At 40.5% G+C, this 14,238-nt stretch overlaps 2 protein-coding genes across 5 annotated transcripts in view; one reads left to right on the top strand and one right to left on the bottom strand.

The window, feature by feature from the left end:
* The first annotated feature begins 182 nt into the window (after positions 1 to 182).
* Positions 183 to 14,238, top strand: part of ercc2 (ERCC excision repair 2, TFIIH core complex helicase subunit) — a 25,068-nt gene continuing 11,012 nt past the window's right edge. The window contains exons 1-23 of one of the 2 annotated variants that reach the window (XM_089014395.1): positions 183 to 337; positions 496 to 595; positions 835 to 912; positions 983 to 1,045; positions 1,106 to 1,219; positions 1,377 to 1,493; positions 1,569 to 1,685; positions 3,462 to 3,585; positions 3,665 to 3,761; positions 3,881 to 4,014; positions 4,077 to 4,245; positions 4,318 to 4,436; positions 5,094 to 5,163; positions 5,351 to 5,420; positions 5,505 to 5,606; positions 6,050 to 6,113; positions 7,074 to 7,195; positions 7,565 to 7,657; positions 7,737 to 7,809; positions 8,128 to 8,198; positions 8,280 to 8,423; positions 9,963 to 10,106; positions 10,978 to 11,135. In XM_089014395.1, the coding sequence (XP_088870521.1) occupies positions 333 to 337; positions 496 to 595; positions 835 to 912; positions 983 to 1,045; positions 1,106 to 1,219; positions 1,377 to 1,493; positions 1,569 to 1,685; positions 3,462 to 3,585; positions 3,665 to 3,761; positions 3,881 to 4,014; positions 4,077 to 4,245; positions 4,318 to 4,436; positions 5,094 to 5,163; positions 5,351 to 5,420; positions 5,505 to 5,606; positions 6,050 to 6,113; positions 7,074 to 7,195; positions 7,565 to 7,657; positions 7,737 to 7,809; positions 8,128 to 8,198; positions 8,280 to 8,423; positions 9,963 to 10,106; positions 10,978 to 11,070 (2,283 nt within the window). In that variant the 5' untranslated portion in view covers positions 183 to 332 and the 3' untranslated portion in view covers positions 11,071 to 11,135. Of the gene's footprint in view, positions 338 to 495; positions 596 to 834; positions 913 to 982; positions 1,046 to 1,105; positions 1,304 to 1,376; positions 1,494 to 1,568; positions 1,686 to 3,461; positions 3,586 to 3,664; positions 3,762 to 3,880; positions 4,015 to 4,076; positions 4,246 to 4,317; positions 4,437 to 5,093; positions 5,164 to 5,350; positions 5,421 to 5,504; positions 5,607 to 6,049; positions 6,114 to 7,073; positions 7,196 to 7,564; positions 7,658 to 7,736; positions 7,810 to 8,127; positions 8,199 to 8,279; positions 8,424 to 9,962; positions 10,107 to 10,977; positions 11,136 to 14,238 lie in introns of those variants that run through there. The other variant, XM_089014396.1, reaches the window with a different exon arrangement.
* klc3 (kinesin light chain 3) overlaps positions 13,809 to 14,238 on the bottom strand; it is an 18,328-nt gene continuing 17,898 nt past the window's right edge. For 2 of the 3 annotated variants that reach the window (XM_089014409.1, XM_089014410.1), the window contains 2 exons: positions 14,019 to 14,085; positions 13,809 to 13,946 (listed from right to left, as the gene is read on the bottom strand). In XM_089014409.1, coding sequence (XP_088870535.1) covers positions 13,866 to 13,946; positions 14,019 to 14,085 — 148 coding nt within the window. In that variant the 3' untranslated portion in view covers positions 13,809 to 13,865. The remainder of the gene's footprint in view (positions 13,947 to 14,018; positions 14,086 to 14,238) is intronic. The other variant, XR_016117227.1, reaches the window with a different exon arrangement.

Here is a 14,238-nt window from a genome sequence, read left to right as displayed (position 1 = left end):
CATTTGACAATAAAGTAAAGGGTCAGTAAACAAATGAAATCCTTGTTTAAAATATTGTAACAAATGTCATCAAATATGAACTAAGCTTTTTAAAAATAGCGTTTAAAAAGAAGCATTTAATTGGACAAAAAATACGTCTTTGGCTATTGTATTTATAATTCTCCGCTACACTAGGTGGCAGTGTAGCAAATTTAAGACGTCGTTTTACCAGGCGAAGAAAAATACAGCCGTCCTTGCAACTTCCCCATCACAACAAATGTGTTCATTGTCCATGAAATCTTTTAAACGCATGAAGTGAGAAGGAATTACAGAATAGGGGACATTTAATAACCATGAAGTGAGTATACCCTATGGTTAATATTGACCTTATTGTACTTAAAGACGTCACTCTCGGGTTTTACGTGCTAGTCGTCTCGTTTAGCTTCGCGTGCCAACCTAAAGCTGAATTGACTTGGATTGACTTGTATTTTCATTTAAAATGTCATATAATTTCAGGCTCAACATTGACGGACTGTTGGTGTATTTCCCTTACGATTACATCTATCCTGAACAATACTCGTACATGCTTGAGCTCAAGAGGACGCTCGATGCTAAGGTGGGAAAAGCACCTAAATATTCTAAGGATTTTATAGCAATATATGCACGGCATCTCTAACCCAGTCATAGTTATTTTAAATAGTCAAATGGCGAAACTCATGTCGGCAGTAACAACCTCATATGGCAGACCCGTTGTCCCCTGTGTACTGCTGTCATTGAAATAACGAGTACTGTACTTTGTTCCTTTTGTCAGCTATGAAAGAAGAAAACTTGTGTTTGTCTTCTTTGTACGTTCAGGGACATGGCGTCCTGGAGATGCCGTCAGGAACTGGCAAGACCATCTCACTGTTGTCACTCATTGTTGCATACCAGAGGGTGAGTTTCAACCAGTGTTAATGTTCTGGTTCGGTTCCTTGCTTGAGAGCATCTTTTGTTTTTTCTTTAGGCGTTTCCTCTGGAAGTCACCAAGCTCATCTACTGCTCCAGAACGGTCCCTGAGATTGAGAAGGTAACTCAAATAAAGCCCCTCAACATGCGCACATGCTTACTTTTTTGGTTTTGCATTGAGGTGGTGGAGGAGCTGAGGAAGCTGATGGAGTTTTATTCCAAGGAGACGGGGGAGAAAAACAACTTTCTAGCTCTCGCACTTTCCTCTCGTAAGAACCTCTGTATCCACCCAGAGGTGAGCCATCAAAAACTCGAAGGCATGACAATACCCTGAACAATTATTCTGTGAAGCCTAATGAAAAGTCACCCCAACAAAAAGGTAATCGTGACAATTTATATATTTTTTCCCGCATTACAGTGATTTGAAATACTTTTCGATATTGCCGTTTCAGGTGAGCAGCCTGCGTTTTGGAAAGGAGGTGGACAGTAAGTGTCACAGTCTGACAGCGTCATACATTCGCGCCCAACGTCATAGCAACCCCAACCAGGCCGCCTGTCAATTTTATGAGGTAAACTCCATCATACGCTTACCTCCACTTCCTGCTCCACGAGAGCTGAACAAAATTCTCTGCTGTGCCCATCAGGAGTTTGACGCTGTGGGCCGGCAGGTGCCGCTTCCCGCCGGCATCTACAATCTGGATGACCTGAAGGACTTTGGCCGCAAGAAAGGATGGTGTCCCTACTATCTAGCACGCTACTCGGTACAAACAGAAAGTGGAAACATGATGTGGAGCTAATTTTGTGGCAATACTTACACTGAGAGCCATTAAAATCACCCCTTTAGAGCTGGGACAGATTTTTACAAACAAGTCTTAAAACAATACATTCATTAAAAAACAAGAAACAGCAAAAATAAACAAAAAAAAAAATACTCTTTATTAGTCCAAAGCTGTAAAATCTGAATCAGAATCATCTTTATTGACCAAGTATGTAGAACACACAAGGAATATGACCCCGGTAGAACACCCTGCACTAGTATCATCATATATAAAAAAAAACAGGAAAAAGGACACTCGTAAAGGCTAATCTTATGTAATCGAATCCTTTAATGTAATTTGTACCACTCAGGAACAACTGTGAGACAATGTGCAAAGCATCAAACAGACAGTGGTTCGTTCAAGTGAGTACAGAGCTTGAGCTACAATGATTATAACAGGATGCTGTTCCACATGGTTGTGCAAAATTGCAAAGAGGCACTATACAGTTATATTTGGGTAACATAGTTAATGGCTAGGAGCAAAACTGTTTAAATATCTGCTGGATTTGGAGCGCATGGATCATTCCATTCTCATCTACATTCTTCAAGTCCCAGAGAGTGGATACGCCATGAAAAAGAGCCGGTCCCTACTGAGCATCTGCTTAGTTTTCAGTAGCGTCTAGTCTGCTGACCTGAGACACGGGGCGGGGCGGTGAAAGACCTCAAGAGAAGTAAAGTGGGGCGAGAATGTTTAATGATTTTAGAGCAAATAAAATCAGCTTTAAATTAAGTCAAAAATGGACTGGGAGACATTTAAAGGACAACCGACGCCTCCGAACAAGTTGTGTCCATAATTTGTAAAATCACTTCAGATGACTTCTACTGAGCGTATTTTACAAAGATTCCACGGCATATAGCTATATTTTGTGTTTTAAGACTCGCGTTGAATATTCACGACGTCTTGTTTTCGAGTTGATGACGATGCCTGACATGACGTCACGTCTGGAACGCCCCTGACCGAGAAAGCGACACACAATGCATTTTGGATACTTTGTTTGGTCTGAAAACTTCGTGTTGATGGCGAAATTAGAAGGAAAAAAACATGAATAACGCGATGATGAATCGTTGTGTGTTCCACCAAGACTACTATTTGATACTAGTTGACACAAATTCCCCGCAGACAAATCAACCCATTTCCAACGGAGCTTTGCGCGCCATCTTGTGCATTTTATGGGTGCTACATTGGAGTCCAGACGCCTCAAAATGAGATGGAAGGACTTCTTTAATCGATTGCAAACATTTATGCCTTCCTCTTCAGAACTATTTGAATCATATTCATAACTGGATGAGTAACAAGAAAGCATCTTCTCTGAATCTGAAGCCATTGTTTTGATTCTCGAGCACGGTAAGACGTCCTAGCGTGATGTCATGAACAAGGGGGCGGGACCTTCTGAAACTGAAACTTTCTGAGGTCATTTTGAAGTAGTTTTGGGGTTTGTTTTGCATTTGACTAAAAATATCAGCCTGCATGTTTTGGGTATTTTAGAGGCTCTAAAACGTTTTTCTGATGTCGGTTGTCCTTTAAGGTAGGACAGAATTCTTAAATGACAAAATGGAACTCAACAGCAGCATATACAATGAAAACAACAACTCCCCATTTGAATTGAAGAACACTGTACACCAGTCGCACAAAACTGAGGACATTGTCGCAACAATGCTGGAAAGATGAATTTCTTGATGGCGAGCACAACAACGTCCATGTTTGTGTTCCCGTTGTCAGATCCTCCATGCTAATATTGTGGTGTACAGCTACCACTACCTGCTAGACCCCAAGATAGCAGACCTGGTGTCCAAGGAACTGGCCAAGCAGTCTGTGGTGGTCTTTGACGAGGCGCACAACATCGGTGAGTATCACCTAGCGCCGTTCTGACGCCAGCAAAAATTCCACACGTGATTTACGGAAGCGTTTGTCATCCTCAATAGACAATGTGTGCATCGACTCCATGAGCGTCAATATCACCAGGCGGACGCTGGATCGTTGCCAGGGTAATGTTGACATGTTGCAGAACACCATACACAAGTAAGAACATATTTTTTTAGTTTAGTTTGAGAAGGAACTAAAAGGTCCCGCTACTTGCGGTGGAAAAGAGTTCAGGGACAGCTAAGGACCCAAGTTGAGATCATCTCCTTTTTCCCCAGCATTAAAGAAACCGATGCCGCGAAACTGAAGGAGGAATATCGACGCCTGGTGGAAGGTTTGAAGGAAGCTAATGTGGCGCGGGAGACAGATGTCTATCTCGCCAATCCCGTTCTGCCGGACGAGATCCTAAAAGGTCAAACAACCCGTCTGATGTGAATATTGTAAATGTTCTGATTATTTGGATGATGGTTACAGAGGCCATTCCGGGCACCATCCGGACCGCCGAGCACTTTGTGGGCTTCCTGAGGCGCTTCATGGAGTACCTGAAGTCCCGCCTAAGGGTGCAGCACGTGGTCCAGGAAAGCGCCCCGCAGTTCCTCAAAGACATCTTTGATAAAGTCTGCATCGACCGCAAACCTCTCAGGTCCCCACCGCCACCATCACTTATCAGTCATGTGACATGTGGCTTTACTCCCAATTGGACGGTGTCTCGCAGGTTTTGCGCAGAGCGTCTCCAGTCGCTGTTACGGACGCTTGAGATCACAGACATTGCTGACTTTTCCGCCGTCACGCTCATTTCCAACTTTGCCACACTTGTTAGCACATACAGTCAAGGTGCGATTGCCGTTGGAAAGTTCATATGTATGTGTGTGATATCAAAATTCGTCAAGGATCTTTATTTATATTCGAAAGAGCCTCAATTTAATTCAAAGGTTCCTCCAATTAATTCAACGTTAACTCATTCACTCTCAGACGTGCAAAAATGTGACCACTCCAGTGCCAGGGTTTGTGTCATTGTCACTCGAATTTCAGGCCCCACAGAATATTGAGTTTTAGGACTACATAAACTTTCAATGATGCTTTAGAAACCTTAGACTCTCTTCTTTCATCAGAAAAATGAGTTAATTCCTAAATTATATGGGCCTGGAGTTATATGAGCTTGAAATGAGTGCGGCTGTCCAAAATACAATGCAATACATCCATATTGGTTTAAATAGGGCTTTAACAGCAGCTGAAGCTGGAAAAAAAGCGCTAACATGGGAAAAAAAGGGAAATGCTGCCCCTTGTGGAAAAGAAAAAAACATTGGCAGAGCCCAGGCATATCAAAACAAAACCCGAACAAATATCATATTTTCAATTCCTCGAAAAATTCTTATTTTGGTTTAAAATTCCCATTTAAAATGTTTTACAAAAATGATTTTTGAGTCCAGAGTTTTGATTCAAAATGACCTCCATTTTAAGACTAAAGCTTTTTAACCTTTCACCTCAAAGGTTTCACCATCATCATTGAACCTTTTGAAGACAGGACGCCAACCATCGCCAACCCTGTGTTGCACTTTAGGTAGGTGGGCCTTCAGTTTTGCATCATTCTAAACGTGTTTGTTTTGGTTTTATAATTCAGATAACTAAATTTGAGGAAATATTTTAATTTTGTTCTTTAGGCGTACATTTTTTTGGGCAGTGTGGGAAAAACATTACGTTTCAAAATGTGCTAACTATATGAGCTCTGATTTATCTCTGACCCTCAGCTGCATGGACCCGTCCATCGCCATCAAACCTGTCTTTCAAAGGTTCCAGTCAGTCATCATCACGTCGGGGGTAAGTCCGCCGTCCTTCAGCCTCCGTGTACTGCTTTTGCCTTGTCTGCAACCCTTCGCCATCTCCCATGATTTTTCTTAACAGACGTTGTCTCCGCTGGACATTTACCCTCGCATCCTGGACTTTCGGCCTGTCACTGTGGCGTCTTTCACCATGACATTGGCGCGAACCTGCCTCTGCCCGCTGGTATGTGCAAGCACGCTCATTTGTATAGTATGAAGACTAAAAGAGAACAAAACCTTTGGTTTTGAGTGGCCTTATAGACAAATTTCTGTCTGAATGATACATGGCCACCAATGGGTATAAGGTCGCTTTAATATCATTCACATCAACAATTTCTAACATCTTGTATGTGGGTCACTGGAGCGCATCTTAGCTTACATAATATCTGGATTGTCCTTAGTTTTCAGAGAAGATGCACTCAATTGTCCGAGCCACTTGTCCAGCAACATTAAATATTTCTACATGTATTTTGTGTGACCACTTTACCCACTTTGTGGCCATATTTTTGAATTGCCTGTCTGGAAGTGATCATTTTATGTTTGCATTATATTTACAGTGAGACCACGGTTTTGGGGCCTCATTTCTGTCATGATTTAATTCCCCTTTCCATTTTCCTGTTTTTCCAGATTGTCGGGCGAGGAAATGACCAAGTCGCTCTGAGCTCCAAGTTTGAGACTAGAGAAGATTTCGGTGAGTAGAAAGCAGCATTTCCAACATCTTGGGAGTGTTTTTTTTACTGGGTCAAATTGAGATGATTTTAGTGTGTAACATTTCAACTACAGTAAAGTCTCGTTATATCGATATTCAAGGGAGTCCGAAAAAATATCGATATAACCGGGACTATCGATATATCCGACCCTGTTTGCATGTAATTTTCTCCGTGCGTGCATAGAAATAGTATCGATATAACCGGGACTATCGATATATCCGATATCGATATAACGAGACTTTACTCTATATATTATACCAAAAAATAGGGTATTTTCCCGTGCATAAGGTGCTCCCAAAAGCCTTGATTTTCTTCAAAAGATGACCCTGCGCCTTATACATGGGTACGCCTTATATTTGAAGTAATATTGAGGTCTCACAACTACTGTCAGCAGCCACCGACTCCATTTCCCCCTGTAGAAGATGTCATGCGCAACCCCAGCCTCTACTGTAGCGCCTTATAGTGTGGTGTGCCTTATACATATTTGGAAAACCTTTATATATTTATATATTATATATTCCGGGTTGAGTGAATGCTGGCGCGTGTGGCTGCCGCTGCTCACCCACACATAAACTTCTCCTGTGACTGTAAAGTGACCTTGAGAGTTTTAAAAGGCGCTTAGAAATGAAATTGATGGTGATGATGATGATGATGAAAAGGTTTGAAAATACACCTTTCATTGAGTGTGCACCTGATACACCGAAATATACAGATACAGTACAAAAATGTATACTTTGATGAGATTATGTATCAAAAAAGTATGCCTGTGTATGTGTGTGTACACAGTTCAACAGCAAAGTAACTGAACTTCAACTTGGCTAAATGCGCTCCTGCTAAATGGTATTTGACCATTGCCTTGAGCAATGCCGTTGACACATTTTAGTAAATGTGTCTTCCAAAATCTCCAATTCAGAAAAATGAAAATGTATTTTTGATTCTAGCTGTCATACGTAACTACGGCAACCTCCTCCTGGAAATGTCTGCTGTGGTTCCTGATGGCATCGTGGCATTTTTCACCAGCTATGTCTACATGGAGAACATTGTGGCATCCTGGTATGAGCAGGTCAGTGTTTTGTTGACCTGAAAGATCTATGTTAGCATCAAGCATCATGTCGTGACTAACAAACCCTCATTCATTCATGTTTGTTTATTTATTTACTATTTTTTATCAATTTGTTTATTTATGCGTTTTTATTTACTTATTTATTAATAGATTTATTTTTGTTTGTTTAAGTATTTATTTACTTACTCATTTTTTATCTATTTGTGTGTATTTGTTTATTTGAGTTTTTGAATGTATTAGTATGTACTTATTTATGTATTTATCTATTTATTTATGTGTTTATTTATTTGTTTATGTATTTGTATTTATTTATTTCTGTGTGTGTTTTATTTTTATTTATTTATTGATTGGTCGATTGCTCACTCTTAGGGCATTCTGGAGAACATTCAGAAGAACAAGTTGATCTTCATTGAGACGCAAGATGCCGCAGAGACCAGCATGGCACTGGAGAAGTACCAGGAGGTGATGTCCATGTCCAAGCAGGATTTTAAGGGTTTTTGTTCACCACCTTCTTCCTCCTCTTCTCTCTTTCTCGTGACAGGCGTGTGAGAATGGCAGAGGAGCCATCCTGTTGTCGGTGGCGCGGGGGAAAGTATCAGAGGGCATTGATTTTGGTAAATGTGGAAAAAGAAAAATTGCCTTAGTGTTGCCTCAAATGACATTTTCCTGATGAACTAGTAAAGGGAAAAAAAGTCTGTCAGTCTTTTTATTTTGATATTTTGATTATTTTTAAGATATATTTTGCGTGTGTGTGTGTGTGTATACAGTTCAACATAAGAATATAAAAAAGTATAGAAATAATAATAATGTTTTTGACTTCAAGATGGCGTCGCGTGAGTGGCGCAACTGTATTTTGATTTTGCTGTGAAATGTAAATTAATCTAATCTAAAAATGACATAAAAAAAAGAAAATTTATTTTGTGTGTGATCAGTGCACCACTTTGGCAGAGCGGTCATCATGTTTGGAGTTCCGTACGTTTACACACAAAGCCGCATCCTCAAGGTAAAAGATCTCCTCCTTCCCGTTGTACAGTGAATACGCTTCATTTCAACTTGGATGACGTGGCCGTCTGTCGTTGCACAGGCCCGTTTGGAGTACCTCCGCGACCAGTTTCAGATCCGCGAGAACGACTTTCTCACCTTCGACGCCATGCGACACGCCGCGCAGTGCGTCGGCCGAGCCATCCGAGGGAAGACTGACTATGGACTCATGATTTTTGCTGACAAGGTAAAATAAACACCTATTGGGTTTATTTTGAGATCGCCTGATCATGCCCACTAAAGACTAGTTTGAAGTACCGTTTTCCGGTGTATAAGCCTTTTTAAAAAAAAATGACCCTGCGCCTTATACGCAGATGTGCCTTATATGTGAAGTAAAATAGAGCCACAACAGGTCTGGCAACTTCTGTCAGCAGTCACCGACTCCGTTTCCCCTTGCATAAGAAGTTGTGCGTAACCTCAGCCTCTACTTTAGTGCCTTATAATGTGGTGTGCCTCATATAAATCTATAAAAGTTTACCAAATATATGATATTTGGAAATGTTTTTCATTCATTGAAGGTGTGCCTTATAGTTCAATGCGCATTATACATGGAAAAAGTTTGGAAAATACACCATTCATTGGGGGTGCGCCTTACTTATACACTCGAAAATACAGTGAAACCTCGGCTTACGAACCTTTCGGTTTACGAACGTTACATTTATGAAAATTTTACCTTGGCATACAAACTATTTTTCGGGATACACACGGAGCTGCGACAATGAGTGATGTGTTACTCGCGAACGAGGCCGTTCTCCTAACAGTGGGGGATGGGGTTACAGACCGAGAGAGAGTGAGGCCGTTCTCCAAAAAAAACAAAATGGCGTCTTTGGTTAAAGCCACGTGATTGGTCAAGAAAAACAAAAGCAGTGGGGGCCACGTGGGGGGGGGGGGGGGGGGGGGGGGGGGGGGGGGGGGGGGGGTTAAACATTAAAGAGACAGGCAGACCGAGAGAGTGAGAAAACACACACACACACACACACGAAAGGGAGATGACAGAGCTTGAAACAAAAAAAAACAAAAGTGTGAGAGTGTGAGGATAGTGAGAAAATGGATCGAAAACAGTTAAAATATCCCATCAATCAGGCTCCACAAATAACCCACACAAGTCATCTGTACACTTGATGTAAAAAGCTATCAACCCAGCTAAACAGATCACAATTGATGAAGAACTAGATACAATTATCACAGAGAAAGCACCTACAAGGAATCATTCCTCAAGATGGTGAAAGAAGCCTATGTTCCTCATCAAGTGTTCAATACTGATGAAATCGGCCACTCCATTCCATCAAGCCATCAATGACCATCACAAAGGTAAATAAAACAACTTTATTTCACATTAAAGTTTATTTCTTTAATCATGATACGATAGCACATTTATTATACAAAAAACAAGGTATATTTTGTGTAGTTTTAAGGCGTAGAAAATTATGTTTTATGGGGACCTGGGAACAGATTATTCTCATTTTAATGGTTTCCTATGGGGAATTATTTTTTGAGATACACACTTATCGCCTTACACACTCTGTCTGGGAACCAATTAAGTTCGTAAGCCAAGGTCCCACTGTACTGTAGTTTGAAAAAAATACTACCGTATTTTCCACATGCCATATATGAGCAGGATAAAATCGTTTTCCCAGTGTGTAAGTCTAGTGTAAGTAGCTGTTGCACGTTCCTTTTTAAATATTTGATTTCTGTGTTTGTGGTGGTCGCCCTCTTCCTACGGCAGCGTTACGCCCGAGCGGACAAGCGCGGGAAGCTTCCTCGCTGGATCCAAGAGCACATCAGCGATGGCAGCCTTAACCTCACTGTGGATGAGACCGTTCAGCTATCCAAGCATTTCCTCCGACAGATGGCTCAGCCCTTCAGACAGGTCAAACTCAAACTTAGTCGACACTCCACATTTTATACGCCACCTGACCTTGAGGAATTTCCATGATAGAGACGAAAGAAAACATTTTTTTCAGTTCTACCAGTCCAACATGCTTTTAATCTGTCCATGCAGTCTTTACCAAATCACATTTTAACTCATTCACTGCCAGACATGCAAAAATGTGTCCACTCCCAGTGCCTGGGTTTTTGTCATCCGAATTCCACGACCCACAGAATATTGAGTTTTAGGACTACATAAATATTCAACACAGCATTAGAAACCGTAAACTCTCTTCTTTCATCAGAGAAAAAATGAGTTAATTGCTAAATTATATAGGTCTGGAGTTATATGAGCTTGAAATGAGGGTGGCTGTCCAAAATACAATTCGGTACATACATATTGGTTTATATTGCACTTTAACTACAGCTGAAGCTGGAACAAGGCACCAACATGGTAAAAAAAAAAACGGAAATACTGCCCCTTGTGGAAAGGGAAATCATTGCCAGAGGCCATGGCCAGCGCTATATCGACACCCAAACGAAAAAAAAAACCAGAACAAATTCAGGAATGGCGCTCTACGTCATATTTTCAATTCCCGAATACATTAGAAGAAGGGTATTTTCGGCACTATAAGGAGCACCTAATTTTTTTTCAAAAGCTGATCATGCACCTTGCGCATTGCGCTTGATATATGTAAAATGGATTAAATATGTAATTTATTGAAGGTGCACCGTATAATGCGGTGCTCCTTATAGTGTGGAAAATCCTGTACTTCTCGCCACGCAGACAAGCCACCTTTATTTGAGAGCTACTCAAGATGTCTGGTATCGCTAACCATTCTGTGCACCGTGTGTTCCATCCCGCTCTGCAGGAGGACCAACTGGGCCTGTCTCTACTGACGCTGGAGCAGCTGCAGTCGGAAGAGATGCTGAAGAAGATCGCTCAGATGGCTCACCAGAGCTAAAAGTGCTTCTGGTCGACTCTAACAATCATCATGATAATGTTGTTCGTGGAAACCAGTGATAACACGTGAGTGGAAAGTCACTTTTCAGATCGTCTGTTGTACAGACATTCATGTACTTATTAAACTGTTCATGTGATGTTTTATATATGGATAACTTATCATTTAGCCTTTTTCACTGGCACAGTGAAGTGCCTTTTGATTTTCTTGTCAGAATCACTCAGTCATCATGCAAAATGGAGCAGAATTATGAACTATTGCAATTGGAACACTGTCTACCAGTATGATTGTATGTTTTCTTATTCTCCACACTGGTAATTTTGTCGTTTTTCATTGTTTTGATAAGTCATAAACTATCCTCTCATTATTGCATAATTGAATATTTTCTTAGACATTACAAGGTTGACATGTGCATTCCTACATTTCTATTGATTAAACTAAAAAAAGACATTTAAAATGTATTTGTTGTACAGTATAGTCAGTTTGCTTACTGACTCAAATGTCTGAGCTACACAAGGATTATGTAACATGACCTTTAAAGGACAACCAACGTCTCCGGACAAGTTGTGTCCATAATTTGTAAAATGGCTTCAAATGACTTCTACTGAGCGTATTTTACAAAGATTCCACCGCATATAGCTATATTTTCCGTTTTAAGACTCGCGCTGAATATTCAGGAAGTCTTGTTTTTGAGTTGGTGACGAGTCCGTACGTGACGTCACTGAAGGAACGCCCCTGACTGAAAAAAAGGACACATTGTAGCAGTCCTTCCATCACGTCAATGTATTTTGCTGTACTTGTTTGGTCTGGGGACCTCGTGTTGCACCAAAAAGCCGCCAGAAGAGGGCGACCAAGCTCCATGGAAGGAATTTATCAGCCTGTGGAAACGGGCTGACTAATTCCCTAAATGGCTGTGTCGCCATTTCTGCCTCCCTTGGGTGCGATATTTCCCACCCCTGATGCCGCAAAAATGACAGGGAATAAATTCTTATCGATTGCAAACATGTATGCTTTCTTCTTCTGACCTATTTGAATCATATTCATAACTGGATGTGTAACAAGAAAGCATCTTCTCCGAATCTGAAGCCATTGTTTTGATTCTCGAGCAAGGCAAAGACGTCCTGGCGTGACATCACGAACAAAGGGGCGGGACCTTCTGAAACTGAAACTTTCTGAGGTCATTTTGAAGTAGTTTTGGGACACTTTAAGTCATTTTTATTGGTGTTTTGCATTTGACTAAAAATATCAGCCTGCATGTTTTGGGTATTTTAGATGTTTTTCTGATGTCAGTTAGGAAACAAAAAAATTGTGTCATTTGTCCTTTAAAACACAAGCCAAATAACTCCAGAAACACTAAAACATGTTTGCCTTTATTTAAACTTCCCATCTAGTTATTCCAATAACCCCCAAAAAGTTTCTATCGAAGTATATGCAACATATCCAAGACAACCAACATATTTTACACTACAGCAAAATCTACATCCAAGATTGTAAAAGCAAAACAGCGAGTAAAAAAGCAAAAACCAAAAAGTCAAATTTTCAATGAGTAGAAAGATGTCAAAATATAAATAGTTAAAAAAAATCTTCAGCATCACAAGCCATGTTAAACTGAAATAATCAAGGAGTTCCACTTCCAGTGACATTAAATAGTTTCTTAAGGGCCAGTTGTTGATTAGCAACAGTTTAAAATGTGCAATAAGCTTACAAGTTAAATAAAATTCCGTTCCATCAGATGGAGGAAACACAACCATTTTACGTAATGTAAACAAACCATATCGGAGATGATAAATGATGAAACGATGGAAATCTACTTGTCATTTAAAGGCAAAAACACTTATTTGACTTATTCGGCGGAATGTAAAACCTTTTCTGAAAATGTATGTTCACGTTGAGATGGAAGTTACTCATACATTCAAAATGATCACATGAAATGGAATGCAAGTTTGCTAAACAACAAAAGGATTCTCGAAAACAGTGTCATAAGCAAGACAGGCCACTAAATTACCGTATTTTCCGCAGTATAAGGCGCACCTAAAAGCCTTTGATTCTTTTTTCAAAAGCTGACCATGCGTTTTATAATCCAGCACAATTTATAAATGAAAAAAGTTTTTAAATATGTCATAGAAGGTGCGCCTTTTAATCCAGTGAATTTTATATATGGACATTTTTTAAAAATATGTCACTCGTGGCTACTGTTGCTCATACGCAGAAAAACGTATCCTTTGACTGTAAAGTGTCCTTGACTGTTTTGAAAGACACTTATTAATGAAATGTATTATTATTATTATTGAAGGTGCGCCTTAGTCTGTAAAATACGGCAGCGAATATGTAGCAGCACAACTGGTGTCTAACATTCGTGTGATCCACCATCTTTTTTTTGTACTTTGTTGGTTGCTAGCATCTCTATTATCTTTTGACGACTAAAAATGAAGCAGGCATGTAAACAAACAGCCAAGACTCCCCCCCCCTTGTGAAAATAGATGTCTCCCTTTTATGCATCAGAGCCATTAACAGAAAACCTTTAAGAAAACCCAGAGAAATGGGTAATTGTGTGATGTATACCTCAAGACGGCAACGTCTGGATAATTTGTGTGGCTTGAAAAAAAAAGATGCCAAGGAGGAGAACAAAATCGATCTAGCCATTTTTATCTCTGTCACGACTTTGATGCTTGCTACCTGTGAAAGTGCATTTTTGGGCCATTTTGTGACATTTCTACAGAATCGCGACATGTGGCGGAAGTAGCAGGGGAAAAATCCTGTCTGTATAAAAGAAGATTAAATTAATGTTTTTGTAATGCTTAACTGGGTCCGAGTGATCCTCGCCTGTTGAGGTTCTGTGAACTGGAGCTGAGTCCTCGCTGGTTCATCAGGGAGCGCGACTGAGCAACAAAAGCAATTCAAAATGTTGCTAAAAGCTCACGTCAACAACTTTTGGGATGGGATATGCTCACCTGGCCGCCATCCTGACCTTCTCCGCCGCTGATGTTGAGCATGTTGAGTGAGTTGGCTCTTTTCATCCTGAAAATGGGAATTCACATGACAACATTCCCCAAGTGCTCAAAATGACCATATATAGTAAGGCGTTTTTAGTCCGAAAAAAACGACCATGTATATAATCTTGTTGGAGGCACCAAACCCCACCAGTTTCATATGCTCATTCACCGAACCCTT

This window comes from Hippocampus bargibanti, linkage group LG14 (assembly GCF_051943395.1).
Source record: "Hippocampus bargibanti isolate YZ-2025 linkage group LG14, ASM5194339v1, whole genome shotgun sequence".
Taxonomy (NCBI): domain Eukaryota; kingdom Metazoa; phylum Chordata; class Actinopteri; order Syngnathiformes; family Syngnathidae; genus Hippocampus; species Hippocampus bargibanti.
The sequence above is the reverse complement of the archived record's forward strand: the minus strand, read 5'-3'. Positions and strand labels throughout refer to the sequence as shown.